Source organism: Pteronotus mesoamericanus, unplaced genomic scaffold (assembly GCF_021234165.1).
Source record: "Pteronotus mesoamericanus isolate MK-2021 breed Mesoamerican mustached bat unplaced genomic scaffold, CSHL_Meso_final contig_2, whole genome shotgun sequence".
Lineage (NCBI taxonomy): Eukaryota > Metazoa > Chordata > Mammalia > Chiroptera > Mormoopidae > Pteronotus > Pteronotus mesoamericanus.
The window spans coordinates 2034523-2053526 of record NW_026555084.1 but is presented as its reverse complement, the minus strand read 5'-3'; the positions used below and the strand labels follow the sequence as shown (position 1 = coordinate 2053526).

The 19004-nt window shown below is 47.5% G+C and overlaps 1 protein-coding gene across 1 annotated transcript in view; it reads left to right on the top strand.

Annotated features, from left to right (window-relative positions):
* DOCK2 (dedicator of cytokinesis 2) overlaps positions 1-19004 on the top strand; it is a 358186-nt gene that overhangs the window by 120410 nt on the left and 218772 nt on the right. Inside the window, exon 26 of the mRNA XM_054568066.1 lies at positions 9945-10090. Within this exon, the coding sequence (XP_054424041.1) occupies positions 9945-10090 (146 nt within the window). The remainder of the gene's footprint in view (positions 1-9944; positions 10091-19004) is intronic.

Genomic DNA, 19004 nt, shown 5'->3' with positions numbered 1-19004 from the left:
GATCTTTCTGTTATCGCCTTCCCTGATGATGGTGACTTAAATCACCATCTCTTAGGCATCTTCAGGTAGCAGAGACAGGGGCTTGTGAACCGTTAGCTGGCTGTTAATTGTTCAGCCATTCTGGCCATTTGTTCAACCATTTGTCTGTTTCCTCATGCCACTCACGGGGAAATTTTCCCAGTTTCTCACTAACCTGCTTTGCTGTATACCCCTGTGCTGTATGTGAAGCTGGACATTTGCTAGGCACTCAACAAATATATACTCACTTAAAAAACAAACTTAAAAAGGTGTCGTGTAAGGAGAAGCACACAGTCATGAGTTCTTTGTTTATTGTTTTCCTGTTTCTCATGCCCACAGAACAGTCAAATGAGTCACAACTATTAGTTCTCTCAGGGTCTTTGTGATCTAAAATTCCACAATTTGATGTCAAAAGCGGCTAATCACTACTAAACTTAATGTAGAACATTAACATTAGGACACCGCATGAAAATTTTTTTTAAAAATGTCATGCCCACAGAAAGCTATGTTTCTCAAAAGTAACTGGTTCTTTTCAACCTTAATACTTAATGATTGCCTTTATTGCCCAGACAAGTCTGTCATGGAGTGAGGAGCCACATTTTATGGGCAGTTGGTACCCTTACATTAACTTTTACATTGGCCTGTCATCTTCTTTCTTCTTGTATTCTTTTTGGACCAAGATAGTGCGTGAAGAAATACACGTAACCAGTAATAAATACACCAACACATCAGGCCCCAAATAAAATATTAATGTCAATTTCATAAAAGTACCATTTGAGATTCATCGTCAGGGACTGAAGATATTTGCAAACACAGTGTGTTTCATTGTATGTGGTTTTTATGCTGTGCCCCTCAGTTGACTTCTTTTCTTTATTGCACTTGGACGGCCCAAGGGCAAGGACTATCTATTGTCCTCTCTTTGTAAGAAAGCTCATTACAGGTCCTTGACTGATATTTATTCTCTTTATTTCCTCCCTTCTCATACTTTGCCCAGTTCCCTCTTCATTAGCTTTAGAGGCCAAAGAGAATCTCTTTGATCCTTTCATTTAAATAGTGGGCCTAAGTGTGTGATTCATTTCTTAAATCACTCTTGCTTTGGCCCTTCAGGAGAGGGCTTGGTTGGTTCTGTTGTGTGAATGGAGAGAGAAGAAGCAGGCAAAGCCCCTGCTCCCTCAGGGCTCTCTCCACCCTCCACCTTCCCAGCTGAGCCCTAAGAGAAAAGAAAACCAGGCCAGAAAGAGAAATTCTGCCTTTTCCATTATTATTTAAAGGTGGGGGAGGGGACAATGCAATTTTTTTTCCTGAGCCTTTGAAGTGTTTTCAATCCTTCCACTGGTTTGAAATGTATCACGCTTCTCTCTTTTTCCTTTGTAACAAACAACACTAGATTTTTAGTGTCTAGGGCTGCACAAGAGAGGGACCCCAGCCTTTTCTCTTTGGGAACTGTTACGGGGAAGGTGAGAGAAGGATGATTGGAAACAATTACACGACCATTCCATTTGGCTAATGCTTGAATCAGGAGAATTTTCTCATTTAATTCTCTGAAATGAAGGGCCCCTCTGTTAGCCTTAAAATATAAAGAAGAGGCTTATAATGTGTGCCTTACCCAGAAATGGAATACCAGCTGCTCGTATTGATCCAAAACATTTCTGTTGGGGGTGTGTGTGTGTGTGTGTGTGTGTGTGTGTGTGTGTGTGTGTTCTTTTTGGTATTTCTAAGTTTCCTGATGGCAGCCATACAGGGTTCCTAAAGTACGGCTTGAGGGTTGCTGGTAAGTTGCATTATTATTCTAAGTTGCAAACAGAAATGTAAAGGATGTTCAGAGAATGCTTGCCTGAGCTCTCCTGTAGTCTATCCACATATGAAGCAAACATGAAAATCTGAGGCATATATTCCAATTATTTCAATTTATACCTGCCTCTTGAAACTCAGTTCTCCAAGTTTGGTTTTTCACACAAAGCACACTTTCTTTGAATGATGCAGAAGATTAATAGCTTTGAGTCCATTTCATTTCAGCATGCCCAGACCAGGTGTTTTGTCAAATATATGCATCAGCTACAGGCAAAGGAAACTGATGTTTCAATGTGCTCTCATTTGTTCTCAAAAACTTCACAGGGATAGCATAGGTCCCATACCACACTACACATAATAACTACAACTGAATTTGCATAATATTTTATTTGGATCCTCTTATGAAAAAGGTATTTTAATCCCTGTTTTTGGAGAAAAGGAAGTAAAATGACTGATCTGACCACCACACAGCCTGGCAATCGCAAGGCTGGATTCAAACCTACATCTCCAGGCCCCTAATCCAGAGTTGCCTCTATGTAGGGTAAATCCAAAAATGGTAAGATATTGCCAGCATGGTGCTCAGGGGAAGGGGGTAAAGTAAAGAAACACATATGAGGTCTGTCCAGAAAAAGTACAACCATTAATATAACGAGAGTGGTTTGCATGACATCAATGTAACCTGGCAGCCAAGGACAGTGGACAGGAATGTACATGTGTGAACAATGACGACTTCACTGTACTAGTCAGTGGGGATGGTAGACACCGTTGAGTGAGCATAGGTATTGTGTGGCCATCACATTCAAAATGACTGAGTGAGTAGAGCAACAAATCTGCATCAAATTTTGCCCGAAGCTTGAACATTGCTCTTTGGAAACTATTCAGATGATTCAGAAGGTTGTAGCTAAGAGTACCTGGTGATTGTCAGCTTCATCACAACAACATGCCCAATTATGCATCATGTCTCATGCAGAGATTTTTGGCAAAACATCAAATCACCCAGGTGACTCAGTCCCCCTACAACCCAGATTTGGCGGCCTGAAACTTCTGGCTTTTCCCAAAACTAAAATGACCTTTGAAAGGGAAAAGATTTCAGGCCATCGAAGAGATTCAGAAAAATATGACAGGACAGCTGATGGTGATTGAGAGAATTGTGTGAAGTCCCAAGATCCCCTACTTCGAAGGGGACTAAAGCGTCATTGTCCTATGTACAATGTTTCTTGTATCTTCTTCAATAAATTTCTCAATTTTTCATAGTACATGGCTGGATACCTTCTGGACAGACCTCTTAATACTTGCTTCTTCAAGGACAACACAGAAGAATAAATTTTGAAGCAGCTCAATGCTAAATAGAGTTCTAATTCTTAATTGCCCTAAGTGTAAACAGACAGGGCTCGCTCTCTGAAAATAGCAAACATTTGCTCATCTAACACTTATCCTACATTTGTGACCAACTTGACTGAGATCAGATATCTCACCCCAGGCTCTCACTGTCTTCTGAGGAAAAGGTAGTGGAAGGTTTGAGAGTCATGGATCATGACTGCTGTTTGCTGGTCAACTGCAGTGACATGAGGAAGCTCAGCCACTTGTAGATGAGGAAATGGTTGGTTCGATTTTAAAAATGAAAGAACTGGGTGACTGGACCAAAGACTAAATCACTGAGTTGATGAATGCTCATTATTGTTTAATTCTAGAATTGGGTTGTTTTTTTTTTTTTTTTTTTTTTTTTTATATTCCTCCGGGACTTGTAACCCTTACTAAAAGATACAGAACACCCAACCATTAAACAAACCAAACAACCAGAGTCTTGCATTTCTCCTTACCGCCAGCTTAAGGGAGCTAGCCTCAAACCCACAGAGTCCAGGGGTGAAGGATAATTGTGTGCACCCATGAGTCTGTGAATGAAGTTGGATTTACGCTGGGGCCAGAGTCAGACAGGTCTGTGTTGGAATCTTGCCTGTTGTGGTCACATTAGTTAACTAGGTCATGCTGTGACCCTGGGCAACCTCTTGGAGCTCCTATTTTCTCATCTGTCAAGTGGGGATGATGCAATGAACAGAACAGGTTTTGATAAGGATTAAATCCTTTCCCAATGTGCTGCCTGGAACCCAGCAGGAATTTGACATATGTTGCATTTCTCTCAGTATTCTCTTCTCCCACTTCCTGTCACTTCCGATGGCTTTCTGCACAAACGGTTTTGGTCCTTTATTAAAGTATATCTGTTATAATGACTCCTACTGATGAGAACACTCATGTAGGCATGAGACCGTGGATTAGCTCAGAAAGGCTTAAACGTGAAAGAGTTTCTGCTTTAGTGAAGATGCAACTTCATGGAGCGAGGCAGCTGCAGGGGGGAACTGGGCTGGGATGAGGGGATTGGGCGCAGCCTGGGGCGGAAGAGAGGCAGTGGGCCCCTGCCGGCAAGTCCTGAGGGCTGAGGGTGGTGGGACTGTTGTAACAGGTGTGCTAAGTGATTTGTATTCCAGTTGTCATTGAATTGGAACCAAACAGGGGCAAGGGCTGTATGACACAGCTCTTTGCAGTCAAAAAGCTACTGACTCATTTCTCCTCTGGCGTGAGTTTGAAGTGCAGTACGTTGCTTTGATGGGAATCCTTTTTTCAAGACTGCCCAGATTACCCAGTACAGAGGCTGCTTGGTTCAGCCCCAAGGCCTCTTAATTGCCTTTCCGTCTATGAGCCAGGGTGAGGAGGTGAGGGCGGCAGCTTGTCAACAGGCCAAGTGACTGTCATCTGGTATGTCATCGCGAATGTAATCATTCTAAGCGTCAGGGAACACATCAAATTTGGGTTCATGACTCAGTTGGCCATATCTGCACCTTTCTGTTCCTAAAAGCACTCTCTACGGAGCTGGACTGTGGTTTAATAACACTGGCAGGGAAGAGGCAACAGCAGCATGGTCTCCTACGGCAGGTAAATGACCTCGGAAAGTGCGAAGGGGCACCCCCAAGTGCAGGTAGCTAGCTATCAGCTCACTGGTTCTGCCCTTATAGCGTCAGAAGGTGTGATGACAGGTTGACCACCTGCACAGCCACGCTGTCATCAGAGGAATGTTGTCGGGGGCGTTTTTGTACTTGCTAGTTGAGGCTGTGAAATGATCTTCAAGATTAGATCCTAATTTGATAAGCCTTAAAATGAATCTGTTAGTCTCTCACTCAAATAAATGCTCAACGTGCATGTGCATACACATCTGTACGGCATGTCGCACCCACCAGCAAGACGTGCCATCGCCACCCCTAGGCTGCATCCCGAGTCTGTCCACTTCTGCCTGTCTCTCCTGCGGCACACTGTTCCAGGGAGGAGGGAGGGGAGCTCAGTAGATGTGAACGTGGACTTTGGAGTCACGTTTCCTGGGTCTGAGTGCCCCCCTCTGCCACTTGGTAGGTATGTGATCTTAGGTAAGTTACTTCCTCATTCAGAGAATGCCTGGTAGAACGTGAGGCCTCAATAAATACTATACCTCTTCTTTCCTCCTGCAAAAAGCCTCCTTGGTTTTCTCTTGCTTCTCTTTCTAGGCCCTCCCACAACTCCTCATTAAAAATACAACCCCCCCCAAAAAAAAGAAACAAGCAAAACAACCCCACCCAGTAATCAAATGCCAAACCATGGGCCAAGGGGCCAAGGAGACCTGGCCCCGGTCAAGCCCTCCCAGTTTATCGCCTCGTGTTATGCTCCCCACGTCCTCTGACCCAGCCTCGCTCACCTCCACATGGCCTCTCCAGCATGGGAAGCAGATTCTGCCCCAGGGCCTTTGCATGTTGTTTCTTCTGCTTGAAATGCTTGTCCCTGAGACCTGAGCTCTCTTCCCACCCTCAGGCCTCAGCTCTTGTGTCTCCGCCTCTGGGAGGCCTCCTTGAACGCCCTTGTGGGGTGGTCTGCCCTGCCCACCCCAGGCTGTGTCGCATGTTGCCCCACAAATTATGTCTCTGGCAGCTGTCATCATTCATCATGGTCCGATGGGTAGCATCGGCTCCCAGGGCTCTCCTGGGACCCGTGATCACTTTGTGCACAGCTCCGGGGAGGCTTCCTTGCTTAGCAGCCAGCATCAGCCTCGCAGGGCTGCCCCAGGCTGGGGACGGCGTTGCCTCTGCACAGAGAGCACCCGCAGTTCCTGAGACTGCGTCCCCAGGCTCCACGTCCTCCAGCCACTTTGCCCCTGTGGCCCACACTGTCTCCTGGCTCGCCCATGTGAGACTTTCCTGCTTTTGCCCCCTGCCTGGCCTCCTGCCCCTTTTTCCCCTTCCAGTGGTTTCTGAAACACCTCCTCACAAGTCAATCACCTTTACCAGGACCTCATCCTAGAGCTTTGCTTCTGGAGAATCCAACCCAAGACAATTAATGTCTTCTTAAATTAATTCTGATACCCTACTTGTGTATAATGTCCATGAGAACAGTGCCTGTTACAATAACTATTCATTGATATAAATATATTGCATATAGACTATCAGAGCTTACAAATTTTATTTATAATCAATGTGACATTTTTAGACATAAACATACATCATCTTAAAGATCCCAGCACTTACCTGTTGATTTACCGTATCTGCCTGCACTGTGCTTCTGAGTGGCAAATACCAACTTATAGGGCATTTGCTTATAGGTTTAGTACAATAGCATGTTTTATATTAAGTATAATGGATATGTGGTAAAGCAATAGCTTGGTTTAAGGGGGCATCCACAGTAAAGTGCTGGAAGTGCATTTCTCCTTAGAATTTCACCCCTCTAAGAAACCTGAAGAGGGTTTTCACAGTTGCTGAGTGCTGAAATCTCTGAACAGCCTGTGCTTGTTTAGCGCAGAGATCTATTTTGGCCCTCAGGGTTCATAAAGTGACACTGTGCATCACGGCGGAGGGGTGAGTGATGCTTCTGGATATTGTAATCAGGCGTGTTTTCCGGGAGGTAAGGGCGTGAATCATGAAGAGTGCGTTGGGCGGAAATGCTGGTAGAGTTGTAAAAGGCTTGTAGCCTGATCTGGAATATGAAGTTTGTGGATGGTTATTGATTTCCTGGCGGGAAAGAATTACTTTTCTTCCTGACACACCAGCTGGAGGAGGGAAGCTGTGATAACGAACTACTGTCTGTCAGGCTGGAGTGGTGTCTGCGGGGTCCTCCTGCGGGTCTAGCCGATGGAACCCAATGGCCTCTGACCTCTGCAGATGCCCCCCAAGTCAAATGGAAGCAGAGCAGCTGAGCAGATTGGGCCCTGCGCTGCTCAGACCTCGCCCGGGAGAACTTGGGGTTTCAATGACGGGTACTCCCCCCTTGCCAAAAGGCCCAGGGCGACGGGTAGGGGGGACCCTCGGCAGGCACACGCTCCTCGCAGTCCCCGAAGAGGGTTGAATTGAGCCAAATTCGCCTTTTGGTCAATAGGAACTTGGCCAGAGCAGAATGAGTTTCACCTTAATGCCTGTGAAAAACTAAACGGGATTGACAGGTGGACCAACCTGTGCTGGTGACAGAGTAAGGGGCTCGGTATGAGTGGAGGCTGCCACAGGCAGGCTTAGAAATGGGGTGAGCACACTGAAGGGGTGGCTGTGTTTAAGCTTCCTCCCCAGAGTAAGAGCGAGGCTCCAGAATGTTCTCAGGTCTCTTCATTCTGCAGGTGCAACCAGGGTGTACCTGGGATCGCAGATCGGCAAACATTTCCCAAGCGGGGATATAAGGTGCCAGTCTCCTCTTCCTGTATTTTATGAGTGGTCCGTTTGGTTCTCCTACCCCTGCCTCAGCTTCAGGGAGGCAGCTTCTGTGCATGGCTTCCCTTTGCATTATACGCAAAGGCCTCTGCTGACCCAGTCAGGTCTGGGACCTGGGTCAGAGTGCATGCAGACTGGTGTAGGGCTGGTGCTGAGCCAGTGCCTCTCAAAAAGCCTTGAGTGATGATGGAGTACCCCAGCCTCTGGAAATAATTTGAATTTAGGATGTGAGGCAAGAACACATCCTAAATGTGTTTTAAGCTTCGGGTCTTAGCTTTAGGTCTGGGATGAAGACAAGAATCTCACTCCTTTTCCTGTTACATAGACAATGACCACAGAGTGTGACAAATGGTAAGAGAGAAACGTACAGCCTGGCCACTACAGGAGAGCAGAACTGGGTCACCCAAGTGGTGGTTGAGGGTTCAGGAATATTGTCCTGTGGGATGTGCATCTGCGTTAAGATCTAGGCGGGAGGTAGGGGGGATAAGAGCACCACGGGCCCAGACATCAGGCGCGGAGTTCAGCTGGAGGAGGGACCACAGCTGGGGTGCCGGAGGTGGAGGTTGGGCAGTTCGAAGGCCTTGATCACAAGGAACTTACCAAACTCACCCTGAGGGCAACAACAGATGCCTGAGAAACTTCCAGGAGGGGGTCCTGTGGTCAGGTTTGAGTTTGGGGGAATTTATACTCCTGAGACTCTAAGCGGGGAGGTCAGCTTGGGAGACATGGTACTGGAGGTAGAAGAGGCAGGCTGAGGGGCAGGGTGGGTATGACTTCACGGTGGAGTGAGTGCTGGGGAGAGAGTGAGGAGGAATCGAATTTGCTTGGGCGGCCGTGTGACTGGGGATATCTTCCCCCTGAGAATGAGCAAAGGACACGGGGCGCCCTGTGCAGGCCGGGGAGTCCCCGTGGGCTTCCTGGTGGAGCTGTGGCTGCAGCTGTGGGCGTGGTCACAGGTACATTTTTTTGCCTGGTGCACCTCCAGGTGGTTTTCCAGAGTGAATAGAGGAGCTCATTTCACTCTTTCTGTGGGGCTGACATTGGGGACGAGGAGATGAGGGCATGAAATGATAGCAAAATCTTATCGCTTTTCAGGGAAGCTAGGCACCTTCACCAAGGACCCAACTTTCTCCAAGACAGAAGAAACTAGAGCCCGGAAACACTGCATTTTCCTCCCTGCAGTCACTCTAACAAAAGAAGACTCTTTTCCATGAAAATACGGAGCTGAGTAGCTCTGCGGGTTCCTAAGTGCCTGGTCTGAATTACAATTTGGGCTGGTCACTGGATGGCAGATCTCCCAGCCTTTGCCAGGCATCGAGTCCTCAGGCCAGGCTTGTAGGTCTCCCATACTCATTGTCTGCTCCTGTAAGGGTTGATCTAAGGCTCCTTGATGTTTTCCTTTTAAATCATTTGTGTTTGTTTGCTTGACAATCAAGCCACAATTTAGAGACGCTGCTTCCTGAAGCTTTACAGACTAATATAATTTCACAGCTCCAATTACAAATAAGAAAAATTATTTCATCTCAAAACAGAGGAGCCAGACATTTCTGAGAAATCATGGTTAACAAGAAGACCGAAAGTGCTTCCTGAGAAACAGGGCACATTATTAATGGCTTCCTCAGCTAAAATCTTGCTGGCTGTCACCACCAAGAGCATTTGCCTGGTCGGGGTGCTGGCTTTGCTAACCTGTATAGCAGATGACTTTCAGGTTGACAAACCGCTGCTTTTTGCTGGGGCCTGGTCTGCAGCTCCCACAACCACAGTGGTTTGTAAACACCATGAACAAGTCCACTGGCTTTCCACCTAGCGAGTGCATCCTTCCTCCTGCTACTTCCTCTGAACCTTTATTTTGTGGAATCACAGAATATTTGATGGGATTTAACAATCACTCAGTTCAACCCTTCATCTGAGCCTTTCAATGCCTCCTCATCTTCCCTATCCATAGATAGCTACTTACTGTTTAAATATTGTACTTCTAAGATGGAGAGCCCACTACTAGACCTTTCCATGATAACTCACTAATTTAGCTCAATGTTAAGTAGGATTTAAAGTCTGGTAATTTCCCAACTAGATTTTTATTAATATCTAAAATCTCCAAATTGGCCTTTTCTCTGGGATTCATATCTTTGTAATGGAATCTAACTGAGGTATCTCAACTAGAATACTCAGAAGAATGAAATTTTAAGATTAAAAAAAAGGATCTAATCTTAATTATTCCATAACTCTGTTTTTATGGCCAATCCTAACAGGCTGGGAGAGAGACCAGAATTGTGAATGATGTTCTATGGAAATCTTGACCCGATCTTTAATATTTAAATGTTAAATATTCATGAATTATCTATTTAATGAAAAGTTATCTAAAAATAAGAAAGAAAAGAAACTAAAAAACGAGGAAGCTCAAGTGCCTCTGAACCGCCTTCCTTCCAGAATGCCGGGACATCCTGCTTCCTGTCATCACCAAGGAGCTGAAGGAGCTGCTGGAGCAGGACGACGCGCAGCACCAGCTCCAGGAGAAGAAGTACTGCGTCGAATTACTCAACAGCATTTTGGAGGTGCTCAGCTGTCAGGATACGGTGAGTCCTCATGATGATGGACAACAGATGTCCCAGACTCAGACTAGGGCTGACTTGATGAAGCTCTAAAATATTGATGCTGATGAATAGCAATTGAAGTCTAAAGATAAAAGTCAACGGCTTGCTTGACGGGCCCACTTTTCCAGTGACTAACCCCCATGGCTGTGAAAGATGGGCTTGGGGACTGGAGTTGAGCGTATAGCATGTTGTCGGCATATTTCTTGTCAGACAGCCCTTCTCATGGGGTAGGTAAGACATATTGTAGACTTTCTGGATGACTCATCTATCACTAAAGCCTGGTTTGCAGGGGCAGGAGGGGAGTTTCCCATCCCTACAGGGCCGAGATTAAAAAACCCTCTTAGCCGTTTTTCTAGCTGATTTAATTTGGTCTCATTTCTCCAGTTATCTTCTGCAAGGGGGAAAATGGTCAAGGCTCATTCCGAAGGAGCTGATTGTTTAACCAGGAAGTTCATGCCCCTAGGTGGACTGGGTTCAGAGGACAGGGCAGAACCAAAAAACCAATAAGTCTTTTGTAAGTGTTTGTGTGAGCGCCCTACTCAACCTCTAACCCCCAGAAAATCCTCAGAGAGGGCTTTCTGGATGAACTGCATTGGTGATTGATCATAATTACAAAACTTTGCAGAACAATATTCCTTTACTGCTCATATCCCATAGTCAACCATTTCTTTGTGTATCTCTCTCCTGTGTTGTCCTTTCCATTCTTACCATCTTAATCAATCTTCTTATCTCATTACTACAAAAATGCCCTTCCTTCCTTCTTTCCCTCATTTGTACATATGATGTACCAGATATGTGCCAGGCACTGGGGACACAAAGGCATGGTCTCTTTTCTTAAGAAAATCTTTACAGACATATAAATAAGCAATTGCAATATAATATTGTATAATGACTAAAATCCAGGTGCATATTAGCAGCACTGAAGCTACAAGGATTTTGAGAGTGAGTGTGTGTGTGAGCATTTTTGTCAAGAAAACCTTCACAAAGGAAGTGAAGCTTCTGCTGGATATTCAAGAATAATAATTAATGAACACAGATACTACTTTATTTGCTATTTTCTAGGTGCTGTGCTAAATGCAATCCATGCTTTCTTTCTGCTCACCCTAAGGACTATTGTTTCCATTTTACAGATGGAAAACCTGGAATTCATAAGCTTAACATTCAACTCCAGACAGTAAATAAGTTGCATGGTCAGAATTCAAAGCCAAGTTGGTCAGACCTCAAAGTATGCATAGTCATCGGCATTAGAGATGCAAAAGCCTGGTCTTTTCCTTCGCATTTTCTTTCTATCCTCACCCTTTTTTAGGAAGAGAGGAGGTTTAATACCCAAAAACTTGGGTACTCAAGATTAGCTCTGTGGTGACATTACATTAATGGTGGTGTTTTCAGACACGCATTCATGAGCCAATCATCAAACTGGCTCTAGTCTTTGCTGTTTGATCTTTTAAAAAATTCTAGGAGAGTTTGGCCTTACAGTCACAGGGGAAGGACATGAAGGTTGGCCCATCATTTCTCCAGGATCATCCTGCAGGATGTTGCCTCTTCCTGCTGAAAGAAATTACATTTCAGTAATGCTCAGATCCCTTTTCATGGGGGGAAAAGCCTTGAATCCTTCCTTGGGCTATGCCAGCAGACCCCAGTTTGAGGAATATATTTATAGTGGGCTAACTGCCAACTTCCTGGTTTGGGTAGGGTGGCACCAGCTCACAGTTCCTTTGTTAAGCAGTGATTCTGAGACTCTGCTCATCCCATGAGGGTGTCCCCCTAGAGTTCTGTCCTGACAGGTTGTCATGGGTTTGCACGCTGGGTAACACCATGCACTGGTGAGAAGAGGCTTCTGTCTCATGTGCCCTGGGTACTGGGGGCTTTAAAGCAGAGACGTGTGTGGGAGGCTGAGCTCCCCTTGGGGGATCGCGGCATCTGGAGGGGAGGTGTGTGGGAGGCGTGGTGTCACTCTTCGCTGCCTTCGAGTGCACTGCCTTTTTAATGACTTCGAACTGTGGGGACTGGCCCAGCCCTTTCCCCTGGAGGAGCAACTGTCTTTGATGGATGAGTTATTAAATACTGTTATTACCATTGGGGTTGGCACAGGATTCTGATGCTTTTAGAGCTTCATATCTAAACTCTCCAGCTCTTGAATATGAAAATCTCTCCTCTTCTCAAAAGCTTTTTCTCTGATGGAGATTCATTCAGTAGCCATTATTACTTCAAGCTAAACTGAAAATCACAAGTCCTAAGTAGCTCATCTAAATCTCTCTTGCTATAGCATATAGTGGCTCTCTACTCTGGCTGCACATTTACATCACCCACGTTGCTTTTGAAATGCAGCCGTGCCCAGACTCCGGTCCTAGCTACTCTGATTTAATTGGCCCGGGGTTGGCAGGGGCATCTCGGTGACAGGTTTACCAGGTGATGTTAACAGGCCGCCAAGGGGAGGACCTCAGCTCCAGTGCAGGAGGTCTGACACTGGAGCACGAATCTGAGTGACTTGGAGGAGCTATTAAAACAGGTTTCTGATCATTAAGTTTGAAGGATGGGGCCTGATCATTTATTTTTCTAACAAGTTCCCAGTCGATATGGATGCTGCTGATTCAGGGACCACACTGTAAGACCCACTGCTCTACTATGACCTAGTTTTTTTTCGTCTTCGGTATTCCCTGGAAATAGAAGAACAGTTGGGCTCATCTTCAGCCCTTTATCTTCCTAATTGAAGAACCCTTTCCAGTCTATAAAACCTGGCATCTCCCAATATGGCATTTAATAAACCGTAACATGGCAATATCTCCAAGCTTATTCATTTGTACTCATCAATTCATTTTTGTGCGGCAGTGGGGACGTGGCCCATGCAAAGATCTGACTTTGAAAATTTAGACTGTTGTATGTGCTATTGGGTTTCTACAGGTACCAACTTCTCAAAATTGGATATTAGGAAGAAAAATAAAAAAGGGCTCCTAGGGTGAACGTCCTGGATGTCTTTCCTGGTCATTAGACTCCCCTCTGCTGACAACAGCGCAGCCACCCGCCCGTGTATCACTGGCTCTGCGTCGGCCCCATGAAAGAGCCCAGCTCCTGACCCCAGGCACAGACTGTGTCTTTCTGCCGAAACCACTGCCCAGGGCGGACCCACGTGTGGAAGCTTCCCAATTAAAGTGCAGGGTGCCAAGCTTCCTTTTGGGGGTGGGGTGGGAATTGTGTGTTTGGGAAATGGGAAAGAATGCTTGTCTTCAATAGGTTTTCATTGTATCCCTAATTACACCCCAGCACAGCAGGCCTGGCATGAGGAAGCTATGTTTCCCTGTTATTACCTTATTCATTGTAACCCGGGCTGGCATATGATTGAGGGTGAAATGTCCCCCTTAGCCTGGGTGTTTACTTTTTTTTTTTTTTTTTAAATGATTGTGTTAAATTTCCTCACCCTGCTGGCTGGAGTTGCACTGAGCACGTGAAAGGGACAGGCTCCGGTGAAGGATGAAAGGTCCCACCGCTGCCTCTGGGAACTCCTCCCCGCCACCCCACCGACCACGAAGCTGAGCCATCGACTTAGGTTACTTAGAAAAGGAGGTTTCACACTGGCTGCGTTCTGTGCCTTGCCATCTGCTTAGTCACTCATAAAATTTAATTTTGTGCCAGAGAACGAGGGAGTTGGTTTTTCTCCTCTTAAAACAGGCCTCTCGCTTCTGTGTGTCATCCCTCTGATGGGAAGGAGAGTCGCCGCCTTGTACCCTGCTTACTGGTCACAGAGTGAGGGAGGTGGCTCCTGATTCTGACGGGGCAACAGCGTCAGCTGTGTCTGCATCAGGGACGGAGAGAAGGCACAGAATCTGCCTTCAAATGTAAACTCGGGGGGGTCCTTTGACTAGACCTGAGGATCTGAGCAAGGCCCCCTCTTTCAGTTTGGACCCATCCGCTCAGACACTGGTAGGGAGGGGCTTTCGCGCATGCGTTTTCTCTGGCTTCGAATGTCCTTTCCCTTTCTCATTCTCTGCGTAAGTAAGATGCTAGTCTCCTTGTAGGTTCAGCTCAGATAACACTTCCTCTCTGAAGTCTTCTCCACTCCTTGTCCCCTTCCTCTCGCTACCCTCCCCAGCCCCCGCTCAGGCTGATGTACCTCCCTCTCCGCGTGTCAGGTGTTCAGACTGACATCCCAGCGCCATTTGCCTTGTTACCCTTCCCTGTGTGTCCCCCGCCAGGCTTTGTGCCCAGAAGCGCAGAGAGCAAGCCTCGCTCCCCGGCTTCTCAGCCTGGCCTCTCACCGTTTCCGGTTCCACTGTCACTCCCCATCCTCCTGCTGCATTAAAATTCAGTCTCTCGCGTGCGCTGCGCTCCCTCACAGGGTTGTGCGCCTGCTGCCCCCGCTGCCGAAGGTCGCCTCCACTCTGGCTAGCTGAGGCCCGCTGGCCTTCAGCAGTCAGATGAAAGCTCACGCTCCCCGGGAAGCCTCCTCTAACCCTCTCGGCTCTCCTCTCTCTTGGTCCCAGGAGCAGCCTAGGTCTGCTCTGTGTGGCGCCTGCGTGTCATCCTCTGTGGGCCCACCTGCCTGTGGAACCAGGGGTGCCCTGGTGAGAGATTCAACCACGGCGGCCCTGCCTCTCTGCCCCCACCACCCCAACGGCGGGCGCACAAAGCTGTCTGTTGAAAGAATGAATAGATGAATGAATGTGACTCACCCAAATCAATGGCAGGGCCTGGTTTTTCCCCTGGGTCTTCTGCTCTGGGTCTAAGAGCATATGTATGCTTTTTCCTCTTTTCACCTTCCTTAGGTATCAGGTGTAAGGGTTGAATTGGTCACACTCGGTTTATGACATGTTATCCTCTTTGGTCTGTACAAGGCCCTCCCGTATTTTCTGTGTGCGTGTGTGTATTTCTTACCTTTCATCCCTATCCCTGACTCCCATTCCACCACCTCCCCCACCTGCTGTGGGCGATTTGTCAATATATTGGTGCATGTACTTTTTAAGGCACAAAGATACACACTCGCTCTCCCAGGCATGCTCCTCCCTTCAAGAGGACTGGGCCTTGACAGCAAAAGCACATGAGCACCTTCAGCTCTGTTAGGGTCTGATGGGCGGGGCGAGGAAGGGGCTGCGGCGTGCACGGGGAGTAGTCGGGCTGGAGGGCGCCCTTGGTCTAGCACTGCCCCTGAGCTGCCACGTGCCAGAGAAGCATGCTCAGCAGCCCTGTGCTTAGGCGCCTCTGAAGTGCATCCCCAGTGGCCGCCCCGGGTTCTGCGCTCTCCCAGCATCCTCTGCGGCCTGCCTGAAGTAGAATTGTAGGGAGGCTGATGCCTCCTCTTTGCATTACCATTTAATTCCCAGGAATCAATACCACTGTGCAAAAGCAGCAGGCTTTCTTCTGTCTGCTCCTTGTATCTCAAATAAAAGGCAGGGAGACAAGGCTTGCTGCAATTCTTTGTCTGGTGCATTCCAAGCAGAGGGCAGCTAATTAATCCCCCGACTTGACTTTTAAATAGATCATACCCTCTGCCTTCTGCTATGTCCAAGGCCATTTCCTTTATACCCCTTGTTCCTCCTTTGCTTTCATGGCATTAAATGTGCCTTTGCTGGGCCAGTGGAGTGACATTATGACGTCGCAGGAGGTGACATCTGATGTACTTTTTTCCCCCCAGCACTGTGTGGTCTGTAAAGTCTTTTCTCATAAATCATAGTTGTTTGTTTCTGGCCACCACATGGCAAGTGGGTTTTGTTATCCCCATTTGATGAGGGAGGAGCCCGAGCCTCAGAGAGAGGCTAGGTGACTCGCCTACCATAGGTCAGAGGTGGTAAACGGCAGAGCTGGGAGGGAATCACCCATCTCATGCCCAAGTCAGCGACCGCCATGCACTGGCACCTGCCACCTGCCACCACTTTGCATTCACACTTTCCCGGCGTCATCTCCCTGGTGGAGGGATGAACACACACTTTGGAGTCATGTATTCATCGTGCACTTAGTGCCCACTGTGGGCCCTGTGCTAGATGCTGGGCAATGATGGTGAGCAGAGAAGGGGCACTTCCTGGCTCCCCTTTTCCCTAACTGGGGAATCTTGGGAAGTCCATAATCTCTCTGTACACTGGGGATGCTGTTTCCCCACGTGGCCAGGATTGCAGTGAACAGAAACACCTGTGGAAACAAGCAGCCGTGCCCCCTGCAGATGATCCATACTCTGTACACGTGGCTTTCCTGCTTCCCTCCCTGTCCTTCCTTCCCTCCCACGTTCCGTCCACTGTTCCAGGCTGCTTTTAAACCATCCCTGCAACTCTTCTAAGAACAGTAAAGGGCCAGGGGGCCTCCTTGGAGAATGGCAAACGTGTATGGAGCCCGGGAAGGACTCTGTCCCCCTCCCCACTGGAGGCCCCCCTCCCGCCAGCCTGGCAGCACCAGATGTGTGGAGGAAGCCTGCCAGGAAGCAGCAGATGCTGCCGCTGGAGCAGAGCCGGCCCCTGCAGGGCATCGGGCCCTCCTGCGCGTTCCCGGAGGGACTGGGGGAGCGTGTCACCCTGCATTTTCAGGGGCTCCTGTGGGGTTCCAGAACTTCAGGGCTCATGCTAATCGCTGCAGGGGGTGGTGTGCCGGAGCTGGCTCACACCAGCTCATGAGAACCAAGTGTTAAATTTTAGGAATTTTGTGAGTTATTTGTTAAATAACTGCCATTATTAAAAATTTATATAAACATCTATAATTAATTAAACTAAATTAAAATCAGAGGTAACAAATAGATACTCAAAATGCATCACTGTTTAATTGTCTTACTACACTTTATTCTTACATCTATTGTATTTGTTTGGTGGGAATAGTACTTAGTGCTCTGCAGCTGCCCATCTCTTCTCAATTTGTATGTTCAGTGATGTCACATTGGCAGCTCGAAATCAACTACGCAGGGAGTCTCATACACAGAACTGGCAAGCACTGTATATCCAGGCTTTTATTTTTTTCTTCCTCAAGAGCCAACTGGTAAACACTTTCCAACACATCACTGCCTGGGACTCAAGGGAATTTTGGAAAAAAACCCCAAAACCCAAAGGCCCAGGGGAGCCGCCTGTGTGCATCTCTTCTCCCCAGCGGCCCCTGCATCTGCCGCTCTCTAAAGGTTCTCGTGGGGCTGGGCAAAGGGAAGATGCTCCAGGGGGTGACAGTTTTTAAGACAGACCAAACACCTATCTGGAGCAGAGATGCAGAAATCTGCGTGGTTTGCAATGACGGTTGTTGATGACTGCCCGTGGCTTTGTTCCTAGTGGTGCTGGTGATTGCGGGTGCGCGCACAGGCCGGTGAGAATGAGAGCCCAGCTCCGGCCCGGCTGGGGGCAGGGAGGGCACCCGGGGCTCTGAGCTCGCCATTGCTGTGCCTACACTAGACGTCTCATCTGCACAGCTGCGAGAAAAGCACATTTCACAGGGACAGTATTATCTGTCCCCTGGTTGGTTTTGGCCTTTTGACCTTAAATAGGGTTTAAAGAGGATTAAAAATTCATTTTGATTAGGCAAACCATAGGAATCATTGTTACAAGGAAGAACCGTTAATGGATACCAGGCTCATTGGGCAAAAGTATACTGAAAAATAGGATATTTGCATAGTCTCAAAGTATCTTCCCAAAGTATCCACTTATTAATGACAAAAGGAAAGACAGTAACTTTATGGCCCAGAAACCTGACCTGCACCCCCTTAACCACGTGATGGAAGGGAGCAGCACTGGCGAGGACACACGCCAGCATCGTGTGCCCCTTGATAAGATGTACTGGGAAGGACACAATACCACTCCCGTGGGGAGTTGTGCCCAAACTGCACAACCCGAGGCACCGTCACACACTGGAGGGGACATGACCACTAAGCTCAGTTTAGGATCCTGAGTTGCGTCCCGGACCAGAAAACTGGCTGCGTTAGAATAAGGTCTGTTGCTCAGTTAATGGTATTGTGCCCACGACTTTCCTGGTTTGGTCATTGGGCCCCAGTCATGTTAACATTAAGGGAGGCTGGATGGAGGGCGCACGGGAACTTTCTGTGCAACTTTTGCAACTTTGAAGTCTAACATTTCAAAATAAAAAACATTTAAAGATTCTTTTTGAGGTATGTAAGGGATGATCGCCCACAAACAGAGAAGGCATTTGAAGATGAACAGTTCCCCAAATGCACCTGTTTCAGCGTGAAGGGATGCTGACAGAGGAGGGGCTTTCTCTGCATTTTCAGTGAAAACTGCAAAATCTGCAGACACATGACTAGCCTTTCTAGAGGATTCTGCACTATGAACTGCTCCAGCCTATCAGCAGGTGAATGTGACCTACGAAATGAGCGTTTAGGCCATTATGTGGCTGAACCATTCACGTGCACTAACCCAGACTGGGCTCTGGGGACTGGGAACACGGAGGAGCCGAAGGACCTGTCCAGGCCACAGGGACCACCTGAGCTACAGCACTTGGGCTATTTGACAGCCTTGTCCATGCGGTATTTCCTGGGCCAACTTTTGGGGCTTGAATGTCACCTGCTCTTTGCTTGGCAGGCTTGGAGAGTGGGTGGTTTGGCATAACTTCCCAGATGGTCCTTGGGTTGTTTATTTTCAGGGGCTCCACCTGAAAAATTAAGAGACAGCTGCTGTTGACAGTTGACTAGAACTCCCCCCAGTACAATGAATAATCCAACGTGTTCTGTTCCATCGTCACCAACTAAAATACTTCTTGAGGTATTCTGTAATATTTCCTTATCTGCCATGACCGCGGTTTGCAGGTGTTCGCCTGCAGCCAAACCCGTGATGGCCGTCTGCCTTCCCTTCTGTCCTCTGTTCCACACCCACCTTGACCGCCTCCCAGTCCCAGGCCAGGACGAGAGTGGCGGCAAAGTGAACCAGGGAACCAAAAATCCAGTGATCAAGAAAAACAATATTTCCATGCAATATGGTTCCAATAACCA